At 40.9% G+C, this 25,981-nt stretch overlaps 1 protein-coding gene across 1 annotated transcript; it reads left to right on the forward strand.

The window, feature by feature from the left end:
- Positions 1-2,761: 2,761 nt before the first annotated feature.
- Positions 2,762-13,510, forward strand: TAGLN3 (transgelin 3). The gene is made up of 5 exons (XM_083884731.1): positions 2,762-3,134; positions 3,558-3,739; positions 4,604-4,778; positions 9,422-9,524; positions 12,954-13,510. Exons 2-5 carry the CDS (start codon positions 3,560-3,562, stop codon positions 13,093-13,095), a joined length of 600 nt encoding a protein of 199 aa, XP_083740857.1. The 5' UTR covers positions 2,762-3,134; positions 3,558-3,559; the 3' UTR covers positions 13,096-13,510.
- Positions 13,511-25,981: the final 12,471 nt, after the last annotated feature.

Here is a 25,981-nt window from a genome sequence, read left to right on the forward strand (position 1 = left end):
TTTAAATTTATAGGATAATATTGTGATTATCTGGGAGCATAAGGTGAGTCATGGTGCTTACAGGCATGAAATGCTACTTCAATAATTCAAGCTTCAGCCCTAGTTTTTAGTCATAAATTCTAGTCTTGCGTTGCCAAGAAAAATAAGAGGACAAAATCCATTAGAAGCAGCAGGTAAATTGTTCTAATGGTAGTACCTTCATGCTGTAAACCTGCCCCTTTCTTCTACATCACGTTTCTAACCTTCAGGCTTTAATCTGTCTTTGTCTGACATAAGGAACTTAAATTTCTTCAGTTTTTCTTTAATTTGTAGGCACATGTGCTTGCCATTTCTTAACTTCTGGTTTTGGTTAGATAAACAGGTAATCCTTCTGATGTGTTTACTGTAAAAGCTCTAATTTTCAATCCTTCAGTAACTGGAATCATATTTAAATTTACTTGACTCTTCCAGTCCTTTTTATGAAGAGTAATTGTCAGAACTGGATATGATATTCCCACTGCTGTTTGATGTGCACGTTTCATGTTTTATTCAGCCAAGTCCTTCAGTCACAGTGTATTAGCCAACATCTTCATTGTCCTCTGCATTTATATTTTTATTTTTATTTTACATCTGTTTTGTCATAGGACAGAGTGCTGCGTTCTTAAAAGTAATTTGTCAATGATGACTGGACTTTGGCTGCAATAAGACACTTTTTGTCTGCTTCCATGTAGACTGCTTTCAAGAAGGTTTTTTGCTTACGTGAGCTGAGATCTTAGGAGCCTGGGAGGTTTTCTTGTGACTTCTAATAACATTAAATAGTTCAGGCCTGGGAACGTATTTTTGCACAAACTGAATAAAATACACACCATCATTAATGATTTTTCAGTTACAGTCCTATTACAGGATCGACTAGTTAGCCAGCTTTAATATCTCTAACGTGTCATGTTGTTTCAGAATTGGTTTAGTTCCCCAATCAACATGTCATGGAGTAGCCAGCTCTAATATATTACAGAGCATTTAATAAATTGCATCAACATTATCACTTAAAAAAAAAAAAAAAAAAATTCTATTCTTTTCCCCAGGATTGATGGCACAGAAAGCAGGCTTACAACTTGTTCAGTGGTACTTTGGAAAATATTGGTGGGAAGCTGGCATTTTTCCAATCCTGTGCAGTTTCCCAGTTTTTCAAAGCCTTATGAAAAATTGATATTGATGGACAAGCTTTTCAGCTTTCCCAGCATGGAACAGTCCCTCGAGAACAGGTCGCATAGGCAACATCTGTGAAGGGGGAGACCTCTGCTCTGCAGCTCAGGAGAGTTAAATTACTCATCCCTGCCCCAGGTTAGGAAACAGAGTCAGAGGCTGATGCAAAGGTAGGTGACTTTCATGAAATCTTGTTGGCAGTGAGCACTGAGCCCCCTGGGGTGACCAGAAACAGTCAGGTGCCCGAGGTAGCTCCTTCTAAACAGAAGAACACAAAAATGTCTGAAAGTGTAAAATAAAGCTCACTGGTTTTGGGACTGGCCAAAGAGTGTGAAGCCCAGCCCTTAACAGCTGCTTGAAGGGAAAGGATGTCAAATTCATATTCTGCCTCTTCCTGTTGCAGCTGGAGCCTGTTCCTTCTCTGATCTCCAGGCTGGGCTTGCAGCCTTGGTTCCTGCACATCCGCTGTGCCTTCAGCCCCGTGCTCACTGAGATGGAAAGTGCTCAAGTGGTGGCCCTGTCACGTAGCCTGCTGAGTTATGTAATCAAGTGTTTCATAGGGGTTTAAAACTACCAGTGCAGAGAAGAGAAAGCACTAAATGAAAAGCCTGTGGAGGACAACAATGAATTAGGTCATCTATTAAATTTTTCATCTCTTGAGTCTGCTCAAGCCCAGCAGCACCAGAAGCAGTATAAGTCTGAGAATTCAAAATCTTAAAATGAGAAAGTAATGGATGAATTATGAAACAGATATACAAGGAACTGTATTGCTTTCCCCCCTTTTTTTTTTTTCCTTTCTGAATGCAGCAGAAGGACTTTTGTTGGCCAAGTTCATTGTGTATCCACCTGGAGTTTATCAACCTTCTTGCATATCAAGCTGAACACTAATCATTTGCCAAAAGGAAACTATTTCATACCAGAGTGGATAATGCAACATGAATGAAAGATTTTTGACGAAGTCTTGTGTAACTCAGAAAGAAGCAAAGTGATTTTATTTATTATAGGATTAAATCATACTGCAAGAAAAGTCTCGTCTTGACTCTTCTCTCCCCTTCCACATTGTATGAGTGGTATAATCAAAATTTAAACACTGTACATGGGCATAGCTCCCTTCCTATCACTGGAGGTTAGCTGACTCATACCAGCAGAAAGTATGTGCTTTATCGTAGGTTTGCTAGTTTTCAGTAATTTCCCCTTGGTTTCAGTGGTTTGAGTTGTTTTTCAGGACACCATTCCACTGTTTGATAGCCTAATATATACTGATGAGAGGGTGATAATAATATTCTACTACCTGCCTTCTCTTCCTTCACTTTTCATCCTATTGTCCCCTTGTTCCAACTTTTTATCAGCATTTGAACTGGGAAGAGAAGAAATTATTTGTCACACTCTTAGCCTGTTATCATTGAGATGCAGAACAGGGAGAAAAAAGATTTGTTTCTGGCTTATGATTAAAAATAAACTAGATGTGTGGTAATTTCTGTCACTTTCATTTAACAGAGTCCCTCTATTTGTGTTTCTGCCTGTTTGTCAGCAGGATGCTTGCTGCAGTTTGGGTTGATGCAGACTAGGTGGAGTAAATCTGAGCTGGTGGGGTGAGCAGCGAAAGGCTGAGGAAGGATGCATGAAAACAGACCACAGATGGGCGAGATAAACAGGATCCCTGGGCTGTGACTGAGGAGGCAGGTCTCTTTAATGGCTCTTAGCAACGCCCCTGCTCTGACCCTCCTCACATGTGAGGAAAATCAAATCAATACAGTGTTCTTCAAACCACGATGCTGCTGCAGCAGCAGGGCTTTGTGGCAGCCTTCGTCTCTTAAATTCATCTTCGCTTTTCAGCGTGCTGATCTCTGGATTTCCATCCTTGCTTCTCTGCTGAGGAAGACTCTGACTGCATCTTTAATCGGATTGCTCGAGCTCCCATGCACAACCTTCTTCTTATTAGCAAGAATTAGGTAGGCAATTTTAAAGTGCTTTTGGATTTGCAGGCAGCTGTAATGTTGATCTGACAACCCTATTGTATTCTCTGTAAACATAGCAGAAGCCTCTCTTTCAAACCTACTGTGTTTTAAATCTTGCTTTTCTTCTGTTTTTGTGGTTGGGCAGAGGCGACTGCTGTTTTTTCCTTCCTTTTAAAAAAGATGTTGTAGCTGATTTGTGCTTTTTGAAAAGGATATTCCTTCACTGATCCCTCCCTGTTCTGTGGAGCTATAACCCGGTGCCATACAGTTACTTTCAGTGTTGATGAACATCTGTTCAACTCTCTAACATTTAGGGCAGGCTTCTCATTCTTTTATCCTTTAATTTTCCTGTTGTTGCATACTTCAAAGGTGTAGACTAGGACTCTGCCCACTAAATAAGTTCTCCCTTGTTTCCAGAGATGGCTAACAGAGGACCAAGCTATGGCTTAAGCCGAGAAGTTCAGGAAAAGATTGAACAGAAATACGACCCGGAATTAGAGTCTAGGCTGGTGAACTGGATTATTGTACAGTGTGGAGAACAGATAGAGCACCCACCTCCTGGAAGGCAACATTTTCAGACCTGGTTGATGGATGGAACGGTAAGTGTTTTGTCCAACTGCACACTTTCATGTTTTTATATGCACAGTTGCCCCTGTGTTCTGTCTTCATTTAGACAAATTGGTCAGAACTCATGGTCAGTGCAGAAATATATGTTTTAGCATTGGATCTTTTTCATTTTGACCAAGAGTCTTAATCTCAGAAGATGAATTATCCTACTAGTGCACTGAGATCAGTACAATATTTATGATTCTTATGAGTCATGCATGTTTTATATATAAGTATGACTCATTCCTTCAGCATTTTTTTCATGCAGTTAAATGAGATTTTTTTAAAATGAGATGTATACTTTTATCTTAAAGAAATAAGCAGAGTTGACAAGGAAAGGGGAAAAGATATAGCAAATTTGAAGGATAGGATTGTGTCATAAGTGTCTTCTTGGGAATAATTCTGCAGCTAAAACTGTATAAATAAAATTGTATTCCATTGGTTTATTGAACAACAGGCAGATGTTGCTGTTTGCAGTGGCTGTAAGACTATGCTAATCATTGAATCTCTGCCAAAGTGACTTTAACAACATTTCCATTGACATTGCTTATTTTTTGGCTTGGGCATGAGGCTTCTTCTCTGTCAGTTGTTATATAACCCCTACCAGTGATTGCTTTGTTGTTTCTAGAAGATTAGGATTTATATGGTTAGGCTTTTGCCTCAGTTAATGAAAGCTTTAATGCTTTTCTAATATACTTTGATTATTATCAAATCACTTTTTTGTTTTTAACTGAAGAAATTGTGTCCCTGACAGGAAATGCCAGGTCAAAAGCATTATGGAGCATCATTTTATGTGCAGAAATTGCCTTTTAGTTTGGTGCCTGCTTTCTAATTCTGTTTCTCTCTTTATCTCTCAGCTGTTATGCAAGTTAATAAACAGTTTGCATCCAAAGGGAAATGAGCCTATTGCAAAGATCTCTGAATCAAAAATGGCTTTCAAGCAGATGGAACAAATATCTCAGTTCTTAAAAGCTGCTGAAATCTACGGAGTAAGAACAACAGATATTTTCCAGACAGTGGATTTATGGGAAGGTAAAAATAATAAACTGAAAGTCAGTTTACAGTCTTCATTTTACTTTGCTTTGATGTGCATTTTGTCTAGGCATATTCTATAATGTAATTATCTTTTGTTTCTGTTTGCCTTACCTCATTACCATGTTCTTTCAGTGCTGCATTATTTCCTCTGAGGGATTTATATTACCCTGAGGGCATAACAGAACCTTTCCAAGCTCATGTGTTATCCAAAACCCCATCATTCTGATAGAAATTCACAGATGTAATAAAACAACTGTTCTCTCTGCTAGTTATTTCAAAGTAAATAGCTCCTAATAAGAACATGTAAAACCCTGATTTTCTGATGACAAAATTTTATTGCAGTTTTCAGATTATAAGCAAAGCTTAAATTGGAGCTAAGAAATGTATTCCCAGGAGCATATATGCCTCTGTGAAGCTTATGAAGATTCATTTATGACTAGTGAGAAACAAAACTCACTGCTTAATGCCATGTTAGCTGAGCTTCTCTCTCTAAGGAGACAGTCTTTTAGGAGAGGTCACTATGGCAACAGCAAAAAAATCTCAGGGTGCTTCTGTGGTTTTAAAGTAAGACAGGTGAAGTCTGTCTCCATCCCATGCTCGAAATAGAAACTGCCTGTTCTAGTTGCTGAAGAGCTGAGTCATTTGTGCATTCATGGGGCTGGTTTTTCCCACTTTTGTGGTGGTACATCCCATCCTGGTGCTCTAACCAAAAACACTGTATATCCTGCATCTCCCTGGACAAGGTGATGCAATGCTTTGGCTGAGCACTCAGAGCAAAGACAGCTGCAGGATAGTGAAAGGCACATATGAAAGGGTCAAAAATCTTCCAGGAGAATCAAACACTGGAAAGAGGAAAACAATCCACTGAGAAAGCTGGCCAGTATAGTTTGTGTAGGAGTGCACATTGAGAGAAAAAAAGTGGGGTGTGTTTTCACAGGCAGTCAGGATATATGTGGAAGAGATCACTCCTCTGAAGGACAGCTGGAAAAATGAAAGACTAGGCAGCTCTTCAGGAATGGGTTAGAGGGAAAAGGACATAGTGACAGCTGGAGTTATTGTGATCTGTAGATGTCTCAGAGTGCCAGATTTGCTTGACCATACCTTTGGCACAAAGGCAGGATTGTTTCTTCCAGTTCAGTCTTTAACGTTTTATACAATTTGTCTTTACATGTCTTAAATGAAGGGATTTCCACTTTCCTGAAGTAGCACCCTCCTACCCTTCAGCCTAGCAGGCTACTGAGAGAAAAGCTCTATCTGTCTTGTAAGGGATGATAATCGCTCATTTCAGACATTGTTCTTTGCAGTCTTTTGCAATGGCTTCCCACCACGCATATGAAAATATGGTACATTGATCCTTATGAGGAAAAGGACTTGCTTGGAAGACAAAATGCTCTTAATGCTAGTGGCTGTCTCCTAATCTCCTTTCACTCATCCCCTTTTCTCAACAGACATAAGGTGAAAAGATAGTAACTTCTAGAGGACAGGAAGTCAAAACACAACTTGCTACCTAGGAAGAAGACATACAAGGCTTTTCTTCACTGTTATTTTAAGACTTCCCAAAGCTCATCTGTGACTCCTCACTTTCCCACTCCTTTTTCATCATTCTTGCTGCTCATTTCAGTGCTGGGATGAAACTGTATGTCTCTCCAGCAGTGAGAGCTCTTTGTGTCTCACCATAACTCTGACCTCTGGCATCTGTGCTGCTTCAGGGCTGAATTGTCTGAACAGGGATGCATTAGCTGGGCAGAAAGGACAGTCTCTCATTCACTATTTCATAATTACAGCCCTACACTGCACTTCACAGCATAATTTCTTTAGAAAGAGAGATGTCAAAGTATGTTTATAGGGAAAGAAAAAAGTGTGACTGAGAAACAGCTTTCTCCTGGCATTAATTGTTTTCTGTGAGCATTTGCTTTGAAATTTTTAGCAATGATTAATGAAAATGTTTTAGGATATGATCTACTGTTGACTGTTTCAAACTCACACGGTCCATCTGTTGCATTTTTCCTCATCTCTGTGGCTTCTTGATCCAGGGGAAGTATCATCTCTCTTTTGGTGCCTTCTTACGTAAATGTTCTGTGCTGAGCAGCTTTCCCTGATCCACACCCAAGACATGTTTGCTGCCTTGTACTGATCCCTCCTTGATGTATTTCCAGGCAGGCAAGAGGCATGTGCCCCACTGGGTATTTGTTCAACATTAACAAAAAAGCATTTCTGGAGTACTCTGCAGAGCAATTCTCCATCTTTGTGTTTGAACCTTCTCCTTTCTGGACCTGGAGAGGAGGTCATTCCAGATAGGTTTCCCCTAAAGAGAAAGGCTTAGCACAAGAAGTGAGCAGAGAACCCTTCCTCCTTGTTTTAAGAACAGTGCCAAGTTCCTCTACAATGCTGTGCTATTGAAAGCACACTGCAGAGGACACTGAGATGCAGGAGTGTCATCAGCGTGGGTCCCTGCAGAGAGGCTGGAGCTGTGGGCCAGGTGGGCAGCCCACATGGCTGTAAATAAACAAGAACTGGAGCTGAGGGAAGGCACTGATGACAATTTGCTGCAGTTTGACCAGAATCAAACCCAGTTTCAGGGAGAGTGTATGATCCCTTCTGTCAGGTGACTGCACTGGAAATTTAAAACTTTCCCTGTTTTTTTGATTTTGCTTTGTTCTTTTTGTTATTGTTGTTATTATTTTGGGGTTTTGGGGTTTTGTTTGTTTGTTTGTTTGTTGGTTGGTTGGTTTGTTTTTTCTTGTGGGTTTTGTTTGGCTTTTTGTTTGGTTTTTTTTGGGGGGAGGGTTTGGTTTTTTTTAAATACTGACCATCGAGCCCTTTGTCTCCTTTGCTGGAAGAGGGCAAGTGACACAAGACCACTTGGATTGAGGTCTTTCCTCGCCCACAGCACTCCTCATATGCAGCAAGGAGTCTGCAGAGCAGAGCCGTGGCTCTGTTTTGTCACGTGTCATTCAGCTCCCACTCACTCAGTTTTCCCCCTGCAGCATCTCCCACTCGTCACTGACAAATAAAGCAGAGCTGAGCACAGAGCGTGGGGGGGCTGCCAGATGGCCCTGCAAGGCTGATCATCATATTTCACTGCCTGTCTTTTGTTCCTTTCGCTTTTTTTCTTCGCTTGCCGTCATTATTCAGCTGATTCACTTTTAAATCCTTCTCCGCGTCTCTTTTCATCCCAGGCAGTCACTGCACTCCTGTTCTATGGGAGGCATCCCAAGGACGTTGTATGTGGCATCTGTTGAGGCATATGGTACATCTGCTGCTCTGGGGAGCTCTGAGGGTTCCTGCCTCATGCTCCTCTCTGTGTGCCTGTGGACGTGCGTGTGGGATGTCAGCTCTGCAGCCGCCCTCCTGAGCAAGGAGCGCTTGATGCAGTTTGCCTTAAATGCATAAAAAATACATCAGTTCTGGAGGGCTGACCATTTATTTTCTGAGCAAGTGGTCCACCTGCAGATAGGATTTTTATAAATTTTAGTAGGCTATATGATGGCCCCAGTTGGAAGCTGATAGATGTTTTCAGTTTTAGTGTGCTGTCCTCACTTCAGCCGCTGTGGTACAGAGCCCTGGATCTGCCTGTAATCAGAGTGATGCACTGCATAAACACTGAGTGTGCACTGCTCCCTTCCCTCTACACTCCAGCTCCTCTACAGCGATGTTCAATAATATTGGTGCACTGGAGGTATTTTGTCTCTAGTGTCTCTTTTTTTCTGAATTGCTTCTTTTCACATTTGAAGAACCAGAATCAGATCTGTTAACTAGATACATTATGTTAGGAAGAACTGGAATGAAAGAGGGGAAGGAAGTCATAGAAATGCTTATGGAAGGATTTCATAAGGGAAAAACAAAAGGCAGATTTCCAGTAACTTACCACCTCACGCAATTGGAAATACCTGCTGCAACTTATTTTTGCTAGAAAGTATTCCAAAGCATGTCTGGATTGGGTAATGAGTTATGTAACTTTTATCTGGCTAAAGATGAGACAAGCCCTGACTTTTTGTACTGATGAATGAAGTAAGATAGCATAGGGAGAATGTGGGAAAATAGTGGACCAAATTGGAGAAATTAAAGATATTAAACCAAATAGCATCATAGCAAGTCAGAAGGTTTAGGGAGGTGCTTTGATGGTTAATTTGGGAAGGACTGATAGAATTTATCTGCACAGAAGCTCCCAGAATTGCTGTGAGCTCTGTTAGCAAAGGGATCAAACTTACTCTGAATAAACTGAGACACAGCACTGTTATTTAACACACTATTCTCCTTCAGCCACATTTTACTGAGTATATTACCATTATTTGTATACCAAAGTAATCTCTCCCTAAGAGGAAATTTTGCCAAAGGGATTCTATAGACTTAAAATGGTATGGAGGAAGGCATTAAAATAATCAAAAACCCTGGAAGCCTAGAAATGTCTGAAAAATTAAGTTTTGCTTTAACTCTACCCCTTTGTTGACTTTTAATAAGCTCTTGCACGTCAGTACTTTCATTTCAGCAACGGTAAAATAGCATTTATAATTCTATTAATACACATCTTCAGGGACCGAGGGAGTTACTTAATACATCAGATAAAACTGTTTTTCAGTGGACCAAGCTATTTGTTGTGCAAGGATTTCCTATGATAATTTCACTATCTGCCTTTCTAGGGAAGGACATGGCAGCAGTGCAGAGAACCTTAATGGCTTTGGGCAGTTTGGCAGTCACCAAGGATGACGGCTGCTACAAAGGAGATCCATCCTGGTTCCACAGGTAAAGTTCAGAGCTCAGCTGCTCAGAGCTGTCTCCCCTGGGAAGCTGGTAATATCATCTGCCTTTAGGCTTTTGGAAAATTTATTGGGAAAGGAAAGGAAGACTATTTCCCAAGTTTCCTTGTAATTGGGAGGTTTCTCTCTCTGGAGGCTAGAGAAGGGAAGCAGGAAAAGCGTACATTTGTCATCAGATTTGCTCTCTCACATCACATAGCAGACAGAAAGACTAATGAAGACAAGGCTTTTAAGGATGTCTGTGAATCCCCAAGTAGTGACCCCTTTACTGAGCAAAGAGAAGGCATGAAGTATCTTTATTTTTTCATCAAACCCAAAATTATTTCATTTCCTAGGCTTCTTTTTTCTTGGGGAGCAGCACCTATCTGTGAAGAATTCTCTGTCCTGGCAAAGCTTTTCATTTGTTCTGAAATTCCATTTGTTTTGGCTAGGGAGGCTGTAAAGCAGGGACAGGAAGAAAAGGAAATCCTCCCACAGTTACTCTCCTGTCCCACAGGCATATTATTGATATGAGTTTCTGCCATCCAAGAGTGTCTCTTACACAGAAATGTCAGAGGCAGGTTAGCAAAAAGAGTGCTGACTGCTTTGAATTTTAGGTGCATAAATGCAAACTCCTATGCATTGTTTTTATGAAATCAGATTACATTAACTTAATACACTGCATAAATAGATTTATATTTATGGAATATAATTAGGTTTAAAATTGATTTCAAATCCGGTTACATTCTTTAATATAAACCAGACATGAAATCACTATGACCCAGACAGACTTATTTGTTTTATGTAACTAAAACAAAGTCCCACATTGAAAAATTAATTTTCATCTGGACTCTTAATTGTGGGTGGGAACAGTTTTTCTTGGCATGGATGAAGATGTGATCACCTCCCTTCTCGCTGTCTGTCCAGCCTGTACTGCTTGGAGAGCCAACCCATATCTATTGCAGCCCCTGTGAAATACCATGTCATTATAAGTCTCTGCCTTAAGGAAAGCTGGTGTTATGGCATGTTGCCAGTCAGGAGCTGTTTTCTGAGTAGCTTCCCTATCCCTTTGGGCAGACTAAACCCCCTCACTGCCACCCAGTGTTACTCATAATTCAGGGCTTTCAGGCTGATTCTTAATCGCCTTAAGTTAAATTGAGAGACCAATATCAACCGGCACAAGAGTATCTGTGCAGGGATCTACAGTGATTAGGATAATGCCACACTTGAGCTAAGCCATTTAACTTTCCATTGCCAGTGTCTCACATACCCAGCGCCATCAGACTGATTCCCCCTTCCTTGCATGCCCTAGCAAGGGCATGGATCCATAGCTATTTGTTATCCTGTGGCTTGGCAAACACAAGCACTGGTGTAAAGCTGGCACAAAAATTTGACAGCTCTGGTAGGCTCAGTTTTAAGGAAGAATGATACCAGACAGGCCAAACAGAACTTGACATGGTGTGAGACTTGACTTCACCTCTTTTCTTAGTTAAGGACATTTCCACCCACCTAAAAACAAATATTGTACATGTTATCTGTAAGATCATCATATACTAGATGTGGGGCTTATGATGGTAAGAACAACACTATATGATCCAAGCTATATATATAATCAACTTTTAGTAGCATATCTAGGCTATCCTTTAGTCTCTCCTTTTATTTCTTCTTTGCAGTTCTCATTTTTTTCCCCTGTTTAATTACATTTTGCTTTTCTCTGGAAGTACTCATCAACATAGCAAAAAATTCTTGGAAGAAAGCGAAAAAAAACCAGAATGCTTTCCTATGTTAGTTTTCCTAGTTGTTTTCATTGAAATAGAGGCAGACACAGGGAACCTGAGATTCAATTAGGTAATAGGAGTTGTTCTAAAAACATCCTCTTGTGGAGATCCTGGCAGTAGTTTACTGCTGTGTAAGTATTCTGGAAAAGAAATTAAGCAGTGATGAGAGGGGCATGCTTTCTGAGGCACCAGAGGTCTGTGTGCCTCCCCCAAAACAAGGAGCTTTCTGGCACAAGCTGTGGGATCTGAGAGCCTGTGGTGGGCCTCTGTAAACCTTCTTACTAGTCCATACTTCACCAGTTAAGGACTCATTCTGAAAAATGACTGGTCAGTCCTGGTGTCCTGTGGATCTTTCTCCCCCTTCTGCTCTGCTGAGCTTTCATGAGGACGTTAGTTCATCTCCTGCAATGTCCTGAACACCCTGAGCCCAGCTGAGAGTTTAAGTGCTTTTTCAGACTTGAGCCAGGGTTCTCAGCACAGTGCAGGATCTGACCCTCACACAGAGGATGGTGTTGATGGTTCTCAATCTCAGCAGGTACCTAATCTAGTATTCTCATGTAGTGGAGGGGTGGGGAAGAAAAGGGGACTGTAACTCAATGCCATATTGCATTGTAACCTGTAACCTGATCACAGGACAGACACAGCAGGGAAATAGGGTGGGAGTAGGGTCTGATAGATGGAAAGCCTCCCTCAGTGTGGGACTGCTGATTCATATGGCTCATTTGATAGCAACAGACTGATCCTTCTCCATCAGGAATTGCTTGTTTTCCCCACCTAGGAGAAATGAAAGATGAATCCAAGATGAACAGTTTCTTGCGAGGCAGCAGAGTGAAAGCTTTTGTCCTTCTTCTTAGCTGCCACTTTGGCCTTCAGTGCTGTTTTCAGGGAGAAAAAGGCTTCTTTTATGCTCCAACAAAGGTTCATTGATCTAAAGGGCTTTTGAAACCAGGGACACTGAACAAAAGTGATCAGTATGTTTTGACAGAAGATAAAGGACTATCATACAGTTAAGACACAGGTGCAAAGGGCAAAGTCTATTGCTTAGGAGGTGAGAGATCTGGAAATGGCAACAAAGCGAACGTTCTGTTCTGCAGACAACCAATGTAAACTCTGCAAAAATGTTCCTTCTCTGACCCACTGCTGCTCTGGATACACTCAGCTTTTATTTACTCTACTGAGTTAAATTATACCAGTCTTTATGTTGCTCTAGATGGGTATCAACTTGTAGTACAGCACAGGTAAGTGTCTCATGGATCAGATCCCATGGACTACAGCTGTTAAGAGCTACAGGGTTCAACACAGATTGTATATAAAACACTAAATAGGGTTCTATTTTGTGTTTTATATACAACACTGCATACATAGTTTACCTTTCACAGCTTCTGGGGAAGTCTCTTGGGGTTCTGGAATAACTGGGACGGTGAAAGTCTAAAGTGCTATAGGTCTGACTAGGGCATTACTTGTACATGCAGGAAAGCAATTAGCCCAGCCAGTATTGTCCAGCATATGGGATGGTGCAAATGACTTATTGCATTACAAGAGATATGAGCCAATTTCAGATTGATTTTCATGATCACAATCCCTGTGTGATTTCATGATCATACACAGAATTATGTTTGATGTATGTATGTTGCTTTTTTGTGTGTGTATCTGGACAGGAAAGCACAGCAGAATCGACGAGGATTTTCAGAAGAGCAGCTTCGGCAGGGACAGAACGTAATAGGCCTTCAGATGGGCAGCAACAAAGGAGCATCACAGTCGGGTATGACAGGCTATGGGATGCCAAGGCAGATTATCTAAAAGCATCTCTGTCTGTGGAGGAAACACTCTTTCTGCAGCATGGTCTGTTAAGGAAAAAAAAAAAAAAAAAAAGAAAAAGATAAAAATGCTTATTAGTTCCCTTTCTGCCTGGTTTTTAATAGTTAGTGCTCTCTAAGGTTTGGGGTATTTTTGGTTTGGTTTGTTTTCTTTGCAGCTGCAAGAGTTCGCCTCAGAACTTGGGTTTTTGTGGTGGTGTGTGTCAGTTCACAGCACGTGCGCACTGCTGCCTCCTACTTTTCACTTCGGAACTATGCAAAGACAATTATTCTGTATTAATTTATTTGCAAAGTGTTATCTTCCATATTTGTCTCACATTGCACTTGTATTTCAACCAGTAACCTCGTTCTTCGATTCAGTGATGATATTGTTTGACTGAAGAATAAAGACAAATTAAAGACGCCTCAAAGACTTGTTATTGGAAGGAGGTAAAAGCTGAAACCAACAAGCACATGGTACAGTGCAGATGAGTTAAATATTTTCAGTGGTCAATCTCTTTTATCTCTAACCCAGAGCCTTCTCTGAGTGACTCACTGCTATAGTGTTTATAGTCTATGTTCAATTTAGTGTTTGTCTAAAGGCACACCCAAAGTATTTTCCTAAAAGGAAGAAAAGATTTATTATCCACTAAGTCTGATTCATTAGTCCCACCCAATTTAGCTCAGATTTTTCTTGATCTATTGTGCTGGGTCATCTGCAGCCAACAAATTTGTGGATCGAGCTAAAATCAGTTTTATAGGGAAAGCAAAATCTGTGTGTGAAAACAAAGCAAAATAAGGATTAATTCACTATTTCCATTCGCAGGTAGACATTTAGACACTTCCTAGAAAGCAAGACCTCAACATGCATGATGGTTACTTGTCACCACAGTTATTCCCTTACACCTCTTCCCTGAGCTTTTGCTGCCAGGCATGACACAATAAGTATGGGATATCCTTTGTCCAGGAAGGGCCAGCTGTCCCAGCTGTGGGTCTCCCAGCTTCTTGCCCACTCCCAGCTGTGGGGACAGAATGAGAAAGGGAAGAGACCTTGGCACTGTGCAGACAGTTTAGCAGTAGCCACTACTGGTGAGTTATCAGCTTCTTTAGTCCCCAGTCCAAAGCACAGCACCCAGCCAGACTCAGTACACCCAGCAGCAGGTGAGTCTCCAAACTTAGAGAATTCTGCACTTTGAATGAACAATCTGTCAGACAGGTGAGAACAGGCTTCATCTTGTGATAGTTGGTATTATACCAAGCAAAGCACAAAACAAGTTGTTTTAAATGCAAAGCAAGAAATAGAACAAAAAACCAGAATGCTTCTGACCTGAAAAACATCCACAATTCAAATTCAAATAATCTGTTATGCTCATCTGTGAAGGGCTGTAAATGTGGCTGGTGGTTCATTTGGAGACAGTTTGCTGGAGTGTCGATAGAAGAAGTGGCTGACACAGTCACCTGGCCACCAAAGGCTACCAGAGCATTCTCTGAGTACTTGACTTGCCAGTCAGCACAGCTGCCTTGGGGCTGTGCCCCACACACTCTTGAGGGGTGCACACTATTTTCTCTGCAGGGTTTCCTTGCTATTGACTATCTCTCAGCTTTCACTCACAAAGCCCATTCCCACAAGCAAGAGAGAAGGGCAACATGATAATTGAACTCTGTGGGTTGTTTGGTTTTTTCCTTTTAAATTCATGACAGTCTTCCAAGAGGGCCTGAAAACGTAATATCTAGGCAAGCAACAAATGAAGATTAATGTGTTCTGACAGCTCTCTGAGTGCCTACATACATAGATAGGGTGTTTTTTTCTGTCTGGCTTTGAACACAGTGCCACATGCTGACAGCTAGGTGTTTACTAAGTAGCCCTAGGGCCAGCCACAAACAGGTTCACGTGCCTTCAAAAATTTCTACCACAGAGCAAACTGAAAGGATGGCTCCTTCAGCTCATGGGAAGCTCTATCTTCCCTGTCAGGAGAAGAGAATAACATCTCCCCACTTCAGCCAAGCACTGCAGAGAAAGTGATGTGAAGGTCCTGTAATATTGTTGGGGCTGAGTGGATCTTCAGTAGTTGCCACTGAAAAGGTCCTGTCCCCACTTGTACCTTCTCTTACAGCTGCTAGGGCATCTTGGCTCCTCCACTGTCCTACTGTCACACTGGTTTGTGTTTACTGCCTGTTCAGGGCCATTCTTCTGTTACTTAGGTGAATTAGCTCAGCAGAGGAGCAGATGACCACTCCAGATGGTGCATCTCAGGCAGGGGAGCTCACATTGCAGCTGTGGTAGGGCAGTAGCTCAGTGCAAAGTACAGTACATAACTTCCCCCTAGACATGACATCAGTTGTAGCATGAAGATACTAGTAGGTTTTCTTACTAAAAACAAATAAGTTGAATAAAGAAATTGGGCTGGACTGATGCCAAGACGAATGCCTGCCATCAGAAATTTCACCTTGGTGAACGTGAACAGCTGCCACTTTCCTCTAACAGAAACTACAAAGTCACAGCCATTTCACAGTGGGTGAAATGGCTGGATGGGAGGAGCCGGAAGAACTGCCCTGAAGGTAGGTAAGAGGTCTGAGAGGTCCCAACCTGACCCTCTACCCCACACCACCCTCACAGGGGACACAGCCTGCAGGATCCATCCCGAATTTAGCGACCTTGGTCTCCCCTCTCTGGCTGCAGAATTTTCATTCCATTTTCCATTCATATGTCTTCTCTGAAAACACCATTTTTTAAGCGCTACATGACAATTACATTCCCAGGGTATATTGCTTTCTCTATTTCTGATGCTAATTGCCTCATTGAAGTTATTGAAAATATTGTGTGCTTGTATATATATTAAAAAAAAAAAAAAAAAAAAAAAAAAGTAAAAAAATTAACCAACTGTATTAGGGAAAAACAGTTAAGTGCTCCAGGAAACAAAATCTATACCATGTAGCTCCAGGCACAGGACCTGGTTAGTGTGGGAACAATGGCTAAAAATAGTGGTTCCCCAGGATCTTATTTTTGGCAACCCATCCCCAAGATCGTAACATATTCTTTCATTACCTTAATCCATCAAACTAATCTAGCTCTAAATCTCTGGCAGCTGATGCTGCAAAGTATGGGAGCTAGCTTTATCCTTTCATATCCTCATATGATAGATATAGAAATATTAGTGTTATTTTTAATTAAATGCTAATATGCTCTGGCCTACTACTACTAAGTTTACAAAGATCCTAAGCTAAGAAGTAAATTAATACAGTACCATGTTAGTTGCAACTAAGTTAGCAGAAAACATCATCACTTCTCTTATATTAGCAATAAGCTATTGTAAATTTGCTTCTACTGCATAAAAGCACCCACGCAGGTCTCTCAGAAGGCTAATTAATTTATGTGACAACTTTCTGCATTGTTTCTAGTTAAAAACCTTGATATACATTAGAATAAAGATATACAGGAGCTTTGAACACTGAGGGGTAGAGTGTGCTTGGGAGGAGGGGTTTATATGTTTCCTCTCCTAGCTCTCTAATGCTTGGGGGAGGGTTTCCCCTGCAGATGAACAGCATTTCACTGAAGACTTTGGACTCAGTTTGACAGCAAGGACAAGCTAAGACAAGATTCTGCATACACTGTCCATAATCCTTTTTGAAGCCTGAATGTAACTTGATGAACAATCCCAGATATAGGATAGGATAGGATAGGATAGGATAGGATAGGATAGGATAGGATAGGATAGGATAGGATAGAATAGAATAGAATAGAATAGAATAGAATAGAATAGAATAGAATAGAATAGAATAGAATAGAATAGAATAGAATAGAATATTTTTGTGATAAAGTGCTTTACACAACATTATATCATCCCCCTTCAACAGCTGTACTAGAGAAAGCCCCATCAGAGCAGGCTGGACCAGAAACACCTTAAACATTGTCACCTTTTGAGCTTCACTTTGCCATACTTGTAGACAAGTAAATGACATTTATCTGCTTTTATAGAAGCTTTGGGACTGTGCCCTCATTATGGAAAATTGCTAAATAACTTCTTTCCAACATTAAGTTGGCATCTAACAGCCTTCTGAAAGGATGCTCAACAGCTGTGTGAGAGAGGAAGAACTGCATACATGAGGATGGAATCCAAGTTTATCTCCATGTATAGGAGCAGAAAGAAAATACAGTGAACAGCAAGTCACTATTAAGTTCAGCCAATTCAATTAAGCTGGAGTTTGAGGACTGTCAGGCTAACATAACAAGATGTGATTAAAATAAAAACTAATGAGGGTGAACAGCATGAAGAAGCTTTGCTCTCCAGTAAATCAGCCTGCATCATTGCTTTCTAAGATGCCTGTGCTAAACAGCAGCTCTCACACTCAGCAGGGATGAGAGGAGAAGGAAGGCGTTCCTTGCAGCAATGGGCAGCAGCAGCCCTGTCCCTATCACCTGGGAGCTGTCTGTGTGAGCTGTTCACAGGCCACAAAGCATTCAGACCAAGATGTCTTGTTTTGCTGACTTCTTAGGCCAAAACAGCACCAAGGAGCAAGGATAAGGGCTCAGGACATAAAAGTTTTATTTCTTTGTCTGCAATTGATTTGATTTGGCTGCATTGTTGGGATTGGCTACCTCCATTCCTCTAATGGGAAATCCTAACAATAGTATTGGTTTGAACAGCTCAGATATTAATAGCATCACTGATATGGTAATGTGTCCTAATTAGAAATAAGCTTTAAATATATTGAGAAGGGAAGTGAGCACCTTTAGAGGAAAGAAATTCAGTCAGCTACTCTCAGCCTGTTCCGTGATTGCCATGGTAGGTCCTGAGCAAGGGAGTGAGGGGTTACCAAGGCTGCAGATAAGCCTGTGTACACAGACCTTCCTACAGATATTTTGTCTCCTATAAACTTCAAGAGAAACATAAAAGCTGATAGTTTTAGTGCACACATGAGCTACCAAAGGAAATGATCTGCAACACCTTAAATTTAAGTCTGTCACTAAACAAACAGAGTAACAGACAATTTTGTCAGCGTGAGTTTTGTGCACAGCATGTTCTTGATAAGAAACAAACTATTTTCCTCTTCTACAGGGTTTGCCATCCTGCAGAAGGGGCAGGCAAGAAGACAGCACAAGCCACTAGTAGGAAAACATTCAGAGGCAGCCACTACTCCCCACCCTAACAAATCAATGTATCTATTTTAACTTTGCTGAGGTTGTTCTGCCCACATGAATCTCCAAAATAAAACCACCACAGTTCTACGACTAAGGCTGAGCAGTACAAAACCATGTGATAAAATGGCAGAGGGGAACAAAAAAAAAAATTGTTACTAGGGAAGATCACTGCCTTGGATGAAAGGAAGTTCTTTTGCTTTCACCTGCATTGTTTGTACTACCTCACAGTGTGTGTTGCTGTGACATTCAAGTGAAGTTATAATGCCATTCCTCAGATATAGAAATAGATTTGTCTGTGGCACTATTGGATTTATAGGGGAAATTAGAGAGGTGACCTTTCTCCCTAATGAAATTTCTGTTAAAGGGCTCACTTTGGTAGAAATGTTACTCTGTTATTGGGCAGCAGTAAATCTTACGCTCCAGTGAGTCAGTGCTCTGCAGACCATGTGGCAGCTTCAATGTTTGTGTCTAGGTTCAGAAGAAGAAATGTCCAGAAAGCCAAGCGAGAGTTCTGCTTTCTGAGATCTGCAGGGCCCAGCTTGCTGGCAAGGGGAGAGGCAGTGTTAGAGGGAAGGAAGGAGCAGGCAGCCCCAGGCATGTGGCTTTTGGGGGCTGGAAGCAGCACGTGTGTCTGTGATGGGTTGGTGACTGCTGTTGCCTAGAATCAAAGACAAAAACTTTCCAAACAATATTAAGAGTGCTAATATAAAAAGCAGATCTTGATTGAAAGCTTTCAGGTGCACAGATATGGCTCTGTGCACATGTAGATTGATTTACTACACATTTTATAAGGTTAATTAATTAGGATATCTAGCAGACACATCCAATAAAAGAACAGTTGCCCCAGCAACCCACGCTTGGGGTCTGCACCTTGGAGTTGTTCCAGGGACTTCTTTGCCCTTTTTCTTGTTATGTCTTCCAAATTCTAGTGCAAAACAGTGTCCTTGTTAGAATCCTTCTTCTTGAAAATCAGACTAAACAGAATTTCAGGAATGTGTTAGAAAGGGTTAGCTTATTGTTCTAATATGTGAGAGAAAGAGCAGGAAAAGTACTAGAAGCCATATAACTGTGTATTAATGGTCCACAAAACTACAAGTATATGAAAAATATATGAAAAACAAAAATCTTCAGGCATAACTGCTGAGTACTTTCAAATCAAATTTTAAGAAAGGGCATGCATTGTCATCTTGTCAGCAAAGATGTGAGGTGGATAAAAGCTTTTCTGTTTGCACAAGAATCAGCTAAATGCTCTGTTTCTCTCGTTTCTTGTCAAGACACGGAAAGACCAGCAAAAATGAACAGTGTTTGTTTTTAGGAGCAGGTTTTGCATTAGTGTCATTATGAGTCAACACTTCATCCTAAGTTTCTTTGTATTAGCTCCCACACATAATTTAAATGTACAGGTGACTCTGCTGCTTCCAGCTCCTTCCAGCACTCAGCCCAAGCATTGTTTTGACCAGGTTCTCAAATGTGCTGGAGGATTGCTTGCACCTGTGTATATGCCCCAGCACTCCCAGTGCTGCTGAACACTGTATGTGGTCTTTGTTGGTGTGGTTCTTGGTAAAAAGGGGCAAACCCCTTCCTCATCTTCAGAAAAAGTCACATAAATTCTGGTCTGGCTTTAAAGTGCTGGGATACCATGGCAACATTACTTTTCCAAGAGAATAGTAAAACCTTTTGATTCAAGGAGGAAAAATCAATAATTCATGTTTGGAAGGTGCAACTGGGAGACCAAGGGACTCTGTCCATGTGCCAGGAATATTCATCATCTCCTGGCATTCTTAAAAAGATCTTTTCCCTAGATCTGCCACAACAGCTCTGACAGTGGTGTTTTAAAGCAGTATTTCGTACATTCCCTTACCTCAGAAGTGTATAATGGTCAGACTCAAAGTTCTAAATATAAGAGTCTTTTCCAACCTAAATGATTGTATGATTCTGTGAAGATAAGCTACAGCTGGGTCCCCACTCAAGTAGCAGCTGAAAAAGATTTTGCTAACTGAAAAGCAAGAGCTTGAGCTGCAGCCAGGTGAATTTGGTAGCTAAGAGTGCATGGAGGAACTGGCACTGAAAAGTTCATGCCTTTCCTGAGGAGAGAGAAAGTGAAGTGAACAACACCCAGCCTCATGTGTGTAAACTGAAATAAACTTTGCTGGGGATTTTACTCTAGGGAATATCCCTAAAAGGGCTCAGCAGGGGCAGGTGCTGCTGGGACTGTGGCCAAGCAGCTACTGATCCTCCCTGGCTGTTTGTTCCTGACTGTGGTTTGTTGTCGGATGCCGATGAAGCTGCTGTGAACCGCGGCAGTGCTCCCTTGCCCTGCTTCACATGTGCCAGCTGCCACTGTGAAGGTCAACAAAGTGAGATTTAGGGAACAAATCTCCAGCTTCTGAGTCCTGGGATTTATTTTTTTTCCCCCAGGCTCCTGTGCATTCAGTTTCATTCTCTACCTTTTTTTCTTGGAGATCTTCTCTTTAGGACTTCTTATCTTACTGCAATTAAAAAACATTTCAGCTCAGGTCCCGAAAAGAGATCCACTAAAATCATACTAATTTGTAAGAAATTTACTTGGCTCTTCAGATCTTGCTTAAAAGCACAAAACTTTTTGTGCTGTGACATGTTTAATTATGGAAATCCTACCCCCAGAAGCATTGCCATAATATGAGCTGGATTATGAGGTGCCAAATACAATGGCTAGAACAGAGATGATTTTTTTCTCTTTTGTGGTGGTAGTGATGGTGGGGAGGTTTATGCATTAATAAGTCAAGCTTTTCCATAACCTTTCAAGAAAGAATATGAAGAGAATTATTATGTGAAAGTGATTGTTGGGGTATATTTCTATGTTTTTTGGATGTGAGACATCTGTAACCCATTGAATCAAAGTAAGTAGAAAAAAGAGAGTGATGCTTTTACAGTAATTGGCTTTTTTTCTTTATTACTTCTGTCTTTCTCACTTTCTTTATACTTGGTGTAGGATGAGACTCAAAGGCAAAATTACTGTTTACAGGCTCTGCATTCTGTAAAATGACTCCATGAATGATTAAACAAGTTTTGTGCTGCTTGCTTTTTAAGTGTAGTTGTGAAATAAAGCAAGCCATAGTACTGCCATGCAGGCTGTATGAGTGTACCTCACTCTGGCAGAATATCTTCTCTATTTAAAATGCCTGTCTCCATGTAATATGATGAATCCCTTAAGAACTACCTTCTGCAGTTGCTCTGTGAATTGCACTCCTACTGGAGTCAAGTACATCCAGGCAAATTGGATTATTAGCTAGAGATAAATGGGCCCAGGGAGCACTTAACTGGAGGAGCAATGATGCTCTTGCCCTTTAGCTAAGTGTAAAGGCTGGCTCTTACAAAAGCAGGAGGGATAAAGGAAGGAGGTTTTAGTTCTGAACATTGTCTTCTTCCTCTAAGAGGCTCTGTACTAGCTATAATGGGATGATTCATAAACCTTAACGCACATCTAGAATGAATCTTTAGCTTTGAACACAATGGATTTCAGAAAATGTTACATTCTTTATAGTGATTTTGAAATAAAAGGGGCATTTTAGCTTTGTGTTTGGGAGAACCTCCATAAAATGGTAGTTAGTTTAATTGTGTGGTAGGTATAACACATGTGATCAAGGCCAGCAGAGAACAGTTAGCATGCTTTAGACTTCAAAACCTTACAGTGGTATTTGTAAAGTATGAGAAGACTCAGGATGGAAACAGCTGGATTTATTTGTTTGCTTGCTGTGTCAAGGGGTGAGATGTGAGCTCTTACAGAGTGCTGTGTGGTCAGCAAAACCTGCAGGGAACTGAACTGCCCTGGTCATGGCTGGTCTAGGTGGGGCTGAGGAATATAACACCTTCAAATGGGCAGAGCAAATGAAAGAGGGGGGTTTTGTTGTTGTTGGTTTTCTCATTATTTCTGGGCACCTTGCTTAACTCTGAAAAGGGGAGCAGATGCAGTGTGATAGCACATAAAAACTAAATGCAGACATTTCCTACCTGCTGCTAACCTGCCTGTTTTATACATGTGGCTGGTCTTTAGGAAACAAATGCAAATTAGAAAGAAAAAATAATTGGAGGAATAAATGGTTTTAAAGCTGTCTTTTCTGTGAGGAGACTTGAAATAACCAATAAAATAAGGGAAAAGATAACCCATAAAACACAGGAAAATATGGACAGAATAAAGTAAGTTCTTGGGAACAAAAGACAACAGCAGAGGGTAACCAGCTGTTCCTTTAGAAAAAAAGGAGTATCTGCCTCATTTGGGAGAAGAAGGAGATGAATGACCTCTACAAATGGAAACATAAGCCAGTCATATTTAATGTCATCAATACCATCCCTTCTGTCATCAAAGGTCACCAGGGGCCTCGAATTTTAGTTGTTCCTTTGGTCAATGTTTGTATAGGCTCAGCTAATACTTCTAATTTAAATCTATATATAGCAAGTGAAGGAGCAAGTCCTGTCATCTTGGCTGGGAGTGAGGGAAGGCAGATCTTTATTCACATTAGTGGGAAGTTGTTCATAGCAGAGACCGGTAATGTACATTGCTTAAAGAGACTGGCATTTGTTTGTTTACTTGGCTGTCTTAAAATAAGACTGAATGCACAGCAAAAAGCACATGCTGTCTGCAGATCCTCCCCTCTGTGCAGGCAGAGCTGCTGTGCTGGGAAAAACTGTTCCTGTGTCCAGCAGGAGCTACTCAAAAAACAAAGAACTAAAAGACAGTGCTCTGACTAAGGTGTTTTTATTCCAGTACAGATGAGTGTCTATCCATCAAAAGGTGACCAGGACCTCTAAAGGAACATTTTTTTCTAAATTTGGTTTTTAAGAACACTGTTTTGCTCCTTGGAGCAAGGAAAACTAACTCCAAAAATAGTTCTGTAAAGAACATTACTTATGAGCTGGGTCCTTCTAACTACACTTTGTCCTTTGGGATTGAGGATGTGGCTATTACCATGTGCTCAGTGTTTTACAGAAAGAATCATGTTTCCTCCCTTAGGGTTCATTACAAATGCAAAAGCACTTCTCAGACTTGTTGTGCCTGGGAGTTCTTTATAAGCATCATGAGGTGGAATGCACTGAAAATGCAGGGTATTATGAAGACTCACTGAAAAATACAATATCTATAACCAATTTGAAATCATGTACATACTGTTATGTGTCATGTCCTCATCTCTCCACATCCACTCCCAAAGGGAAACTAGAGTTAAATAAATTCTTTAAAATATTATGAGAAAGAAGTTTGAGAAATGATGAGGCTGAGGCAAGCTCTGAGATTTGATGTCTTGAATGGGATCTCAGCTGTGTGATGGTTTCAGTGTGTAATGAATACTCTGGAGAAATATTGACAGCCTTGCATATCCCTTGCAAAACCGAGCTGAGACAACATGAAGGTGCACAAATTCTGAGTTGTGAGGAGGGGTCCAGGCTGTCCTTATAGAAGTGTAGGCATTTTTTGTGCTGTTTGTATTGTTTTGTGGCCATGGCAGTAAAAAGGTGGCTCTGCCAGCATCTCAGATGATCCTAAATTAGCTCTCTGCTCCTTTTGACTCATCAGAACACCATGAGGAATCCATCTGGCCTGTTAAAATAAATCCACTACAAGTCTGGACAGGCAAAAGGTAGGTAGGTAGCCAACATGGAAGTGAATACAGGGAGCTCCCTGTGTCTGAAGGTCAAGAGACACAGGCATTCACTACTACTGTGTTACATGGAGGAAGTGCAGTCTTTGCAGGTTCTGACATTACTGTACACAAAGGATTTACTGTGGGATCTTATCCCATGCTTTCCAGACAACAAAGGATACTGAAATTTCGCTGCAGTAGGCAGGTGCAGCTTATGTGACCAGCTACCCTTACTAGGCACTGTACTTGTGTGTGTATGATCAGCTTGTGTGCTGTGATATCCACCTGATCCTTAAACAAATCTCAGGTGGCTTGCCTGATTTGGCAAATTGCTGATAAGACTGATTTCCCCAATGGTCTTGATTAGCTTCATTTTACCTTTTACAAGGTGATTGGCTTTAACACTGGAAGAGTTGAAGCTTCTTGAAAGAATACGGGATAGGACAATAGGACCTGCTTATGGGAAAATACAGTGTTTAAATCCCAGGTAAAGCTTTTGTCCAAAAAGCTGCCTCAAGTGGTGTTGCTGTGAGATGTTGATTGATGGAGCTGGATAACATGATGGTGCTGAAGAAAAGGTTTACAAGCTCTTTGTGTTGAGCCTGTATGGAGACACAGCAGCTGGAAATGGTATTTCTCTGTGCTGACTTTCCACATGGCAGACACAAAACGTAAAAACAAAACAAAATCCCCTCAGCTGTAGTTCAAACTACACAAAGATATATATTTTTAAAGTGATTACATTGTAAATGGAGCAGATATGGATGTAACTCCCTCCTGTTCATAGTTCCTTAGTTCTTACAATTTCTTCACAGGGCAGTGAATGTGTAAGGACATGGCCATATGCAAAACATGCCCATATGCAACCCTTGAAGTCCTGCTTCTCTAACCAAATACAAACAGCAATCCCTGTAATGCAGAACCTAGAAGCAGGCAGGGAAAAAATGCAGCTTGTGTGGATCACAGTAACGAGTTTTATATTTAGACTTTCATTTGTTTCCATCAGTCCAGATCCTCTTAACTTCTGTCTGTTATTTCCCTGCACTCAGCCCAAGGACATGAGCAGACATTCAGCTGGTGATCAACCCCTAATGGAGATTAGCATCCCTGCAGCTGATATAAAGAAATTGCCTGCCAGTGCCCAAAGATGTCAAGGTCAGGGAAGACTGCAGTGACCTAGGTAGAACATCACAAGCATCTCTGGAAAAAATAATAAAATTTCAACAGGGCAGTTTGGTCAATAGGACCCAGTGCAAATCTTGGCCAATTATATTCACAGCTAACAGCTCTTATGAGCAGTTCATCTCAACAGGCTTGTCTGTGCTTTCATGAGGTTTTTATTCTGAACACCAGATTTTCCTTGTAAGTTATCTGAGAATAGCAGAGCTATGTTATTCAAACACTAAAAATACTTTTGTGTAAACTTTTCTTTGTCAAATTAGGTGGATTAACTTCCTGGTGCCCCTCCCTGTCAAGTAGATTTTTCCAGTTCTTGAGTTAATTTAATTAGGTCTTCAGGGTACTTATCAAAGTGCTTATCAAGGTCTTTAGTGGGTGAGGGATGACAACAGCAGTGTCAGTCACTTCTAGGGACGAGGTATCGAGCTGTCCCATAACTCATGAACAAAAAAACTGAAACACCAAGTTTCAGACTCACCAGACTCAGTGAAATTGCTTATTTAATAGTTGAAAGAGCAAATAATCTTACTGTTTAATAGTAGATTAGTTTGAGTTACTTGCTTTAAAAAGAAAAAAAATAAATCTGTATTGCTCCTTAACAGGTTGAAGTTGTATGTACATGCTGTATTCTCCCTGCCTGGATCATAACATGGAAGGGTTGATAGAGTAGAAATAGAAGTAACAGAGGTGGCATCAATGTCCTCCTGAAGTCTTTCAGGTAAAAGTAATAAAGCCAGAAAAAACTCTAGGGACTGGGTTTTGTTTGGGTTTGTTGGGGTTTTTTCCCCCAGGCTTTTTCGGTCTATCCTACTGCTTAAAAAGTGATCAGAGTAATAGGAATGAAGGGAAACATCAAAACTTGAAAGGAAAGGGCATGGGTAGGTTTTTGAAAGAAAGAGGAGGGAAGACAAGGAGTTAAACTTCCAGTGCTGGTCTTCTGTCAGAGTATCTGAGAT

The sequence above is a fragment of the Zosterops lateralis genome (assembly GCF_965231275.1).
Source record: "Zosterops lateralis genome assembly, chromosome: 2".
NCBI classification, from domain to species: Eukaryota; Metazoa; Chordata; class Aves; order Passeriformes; family Zosteropidae; genus Zosterops; species Zosterops lateralis.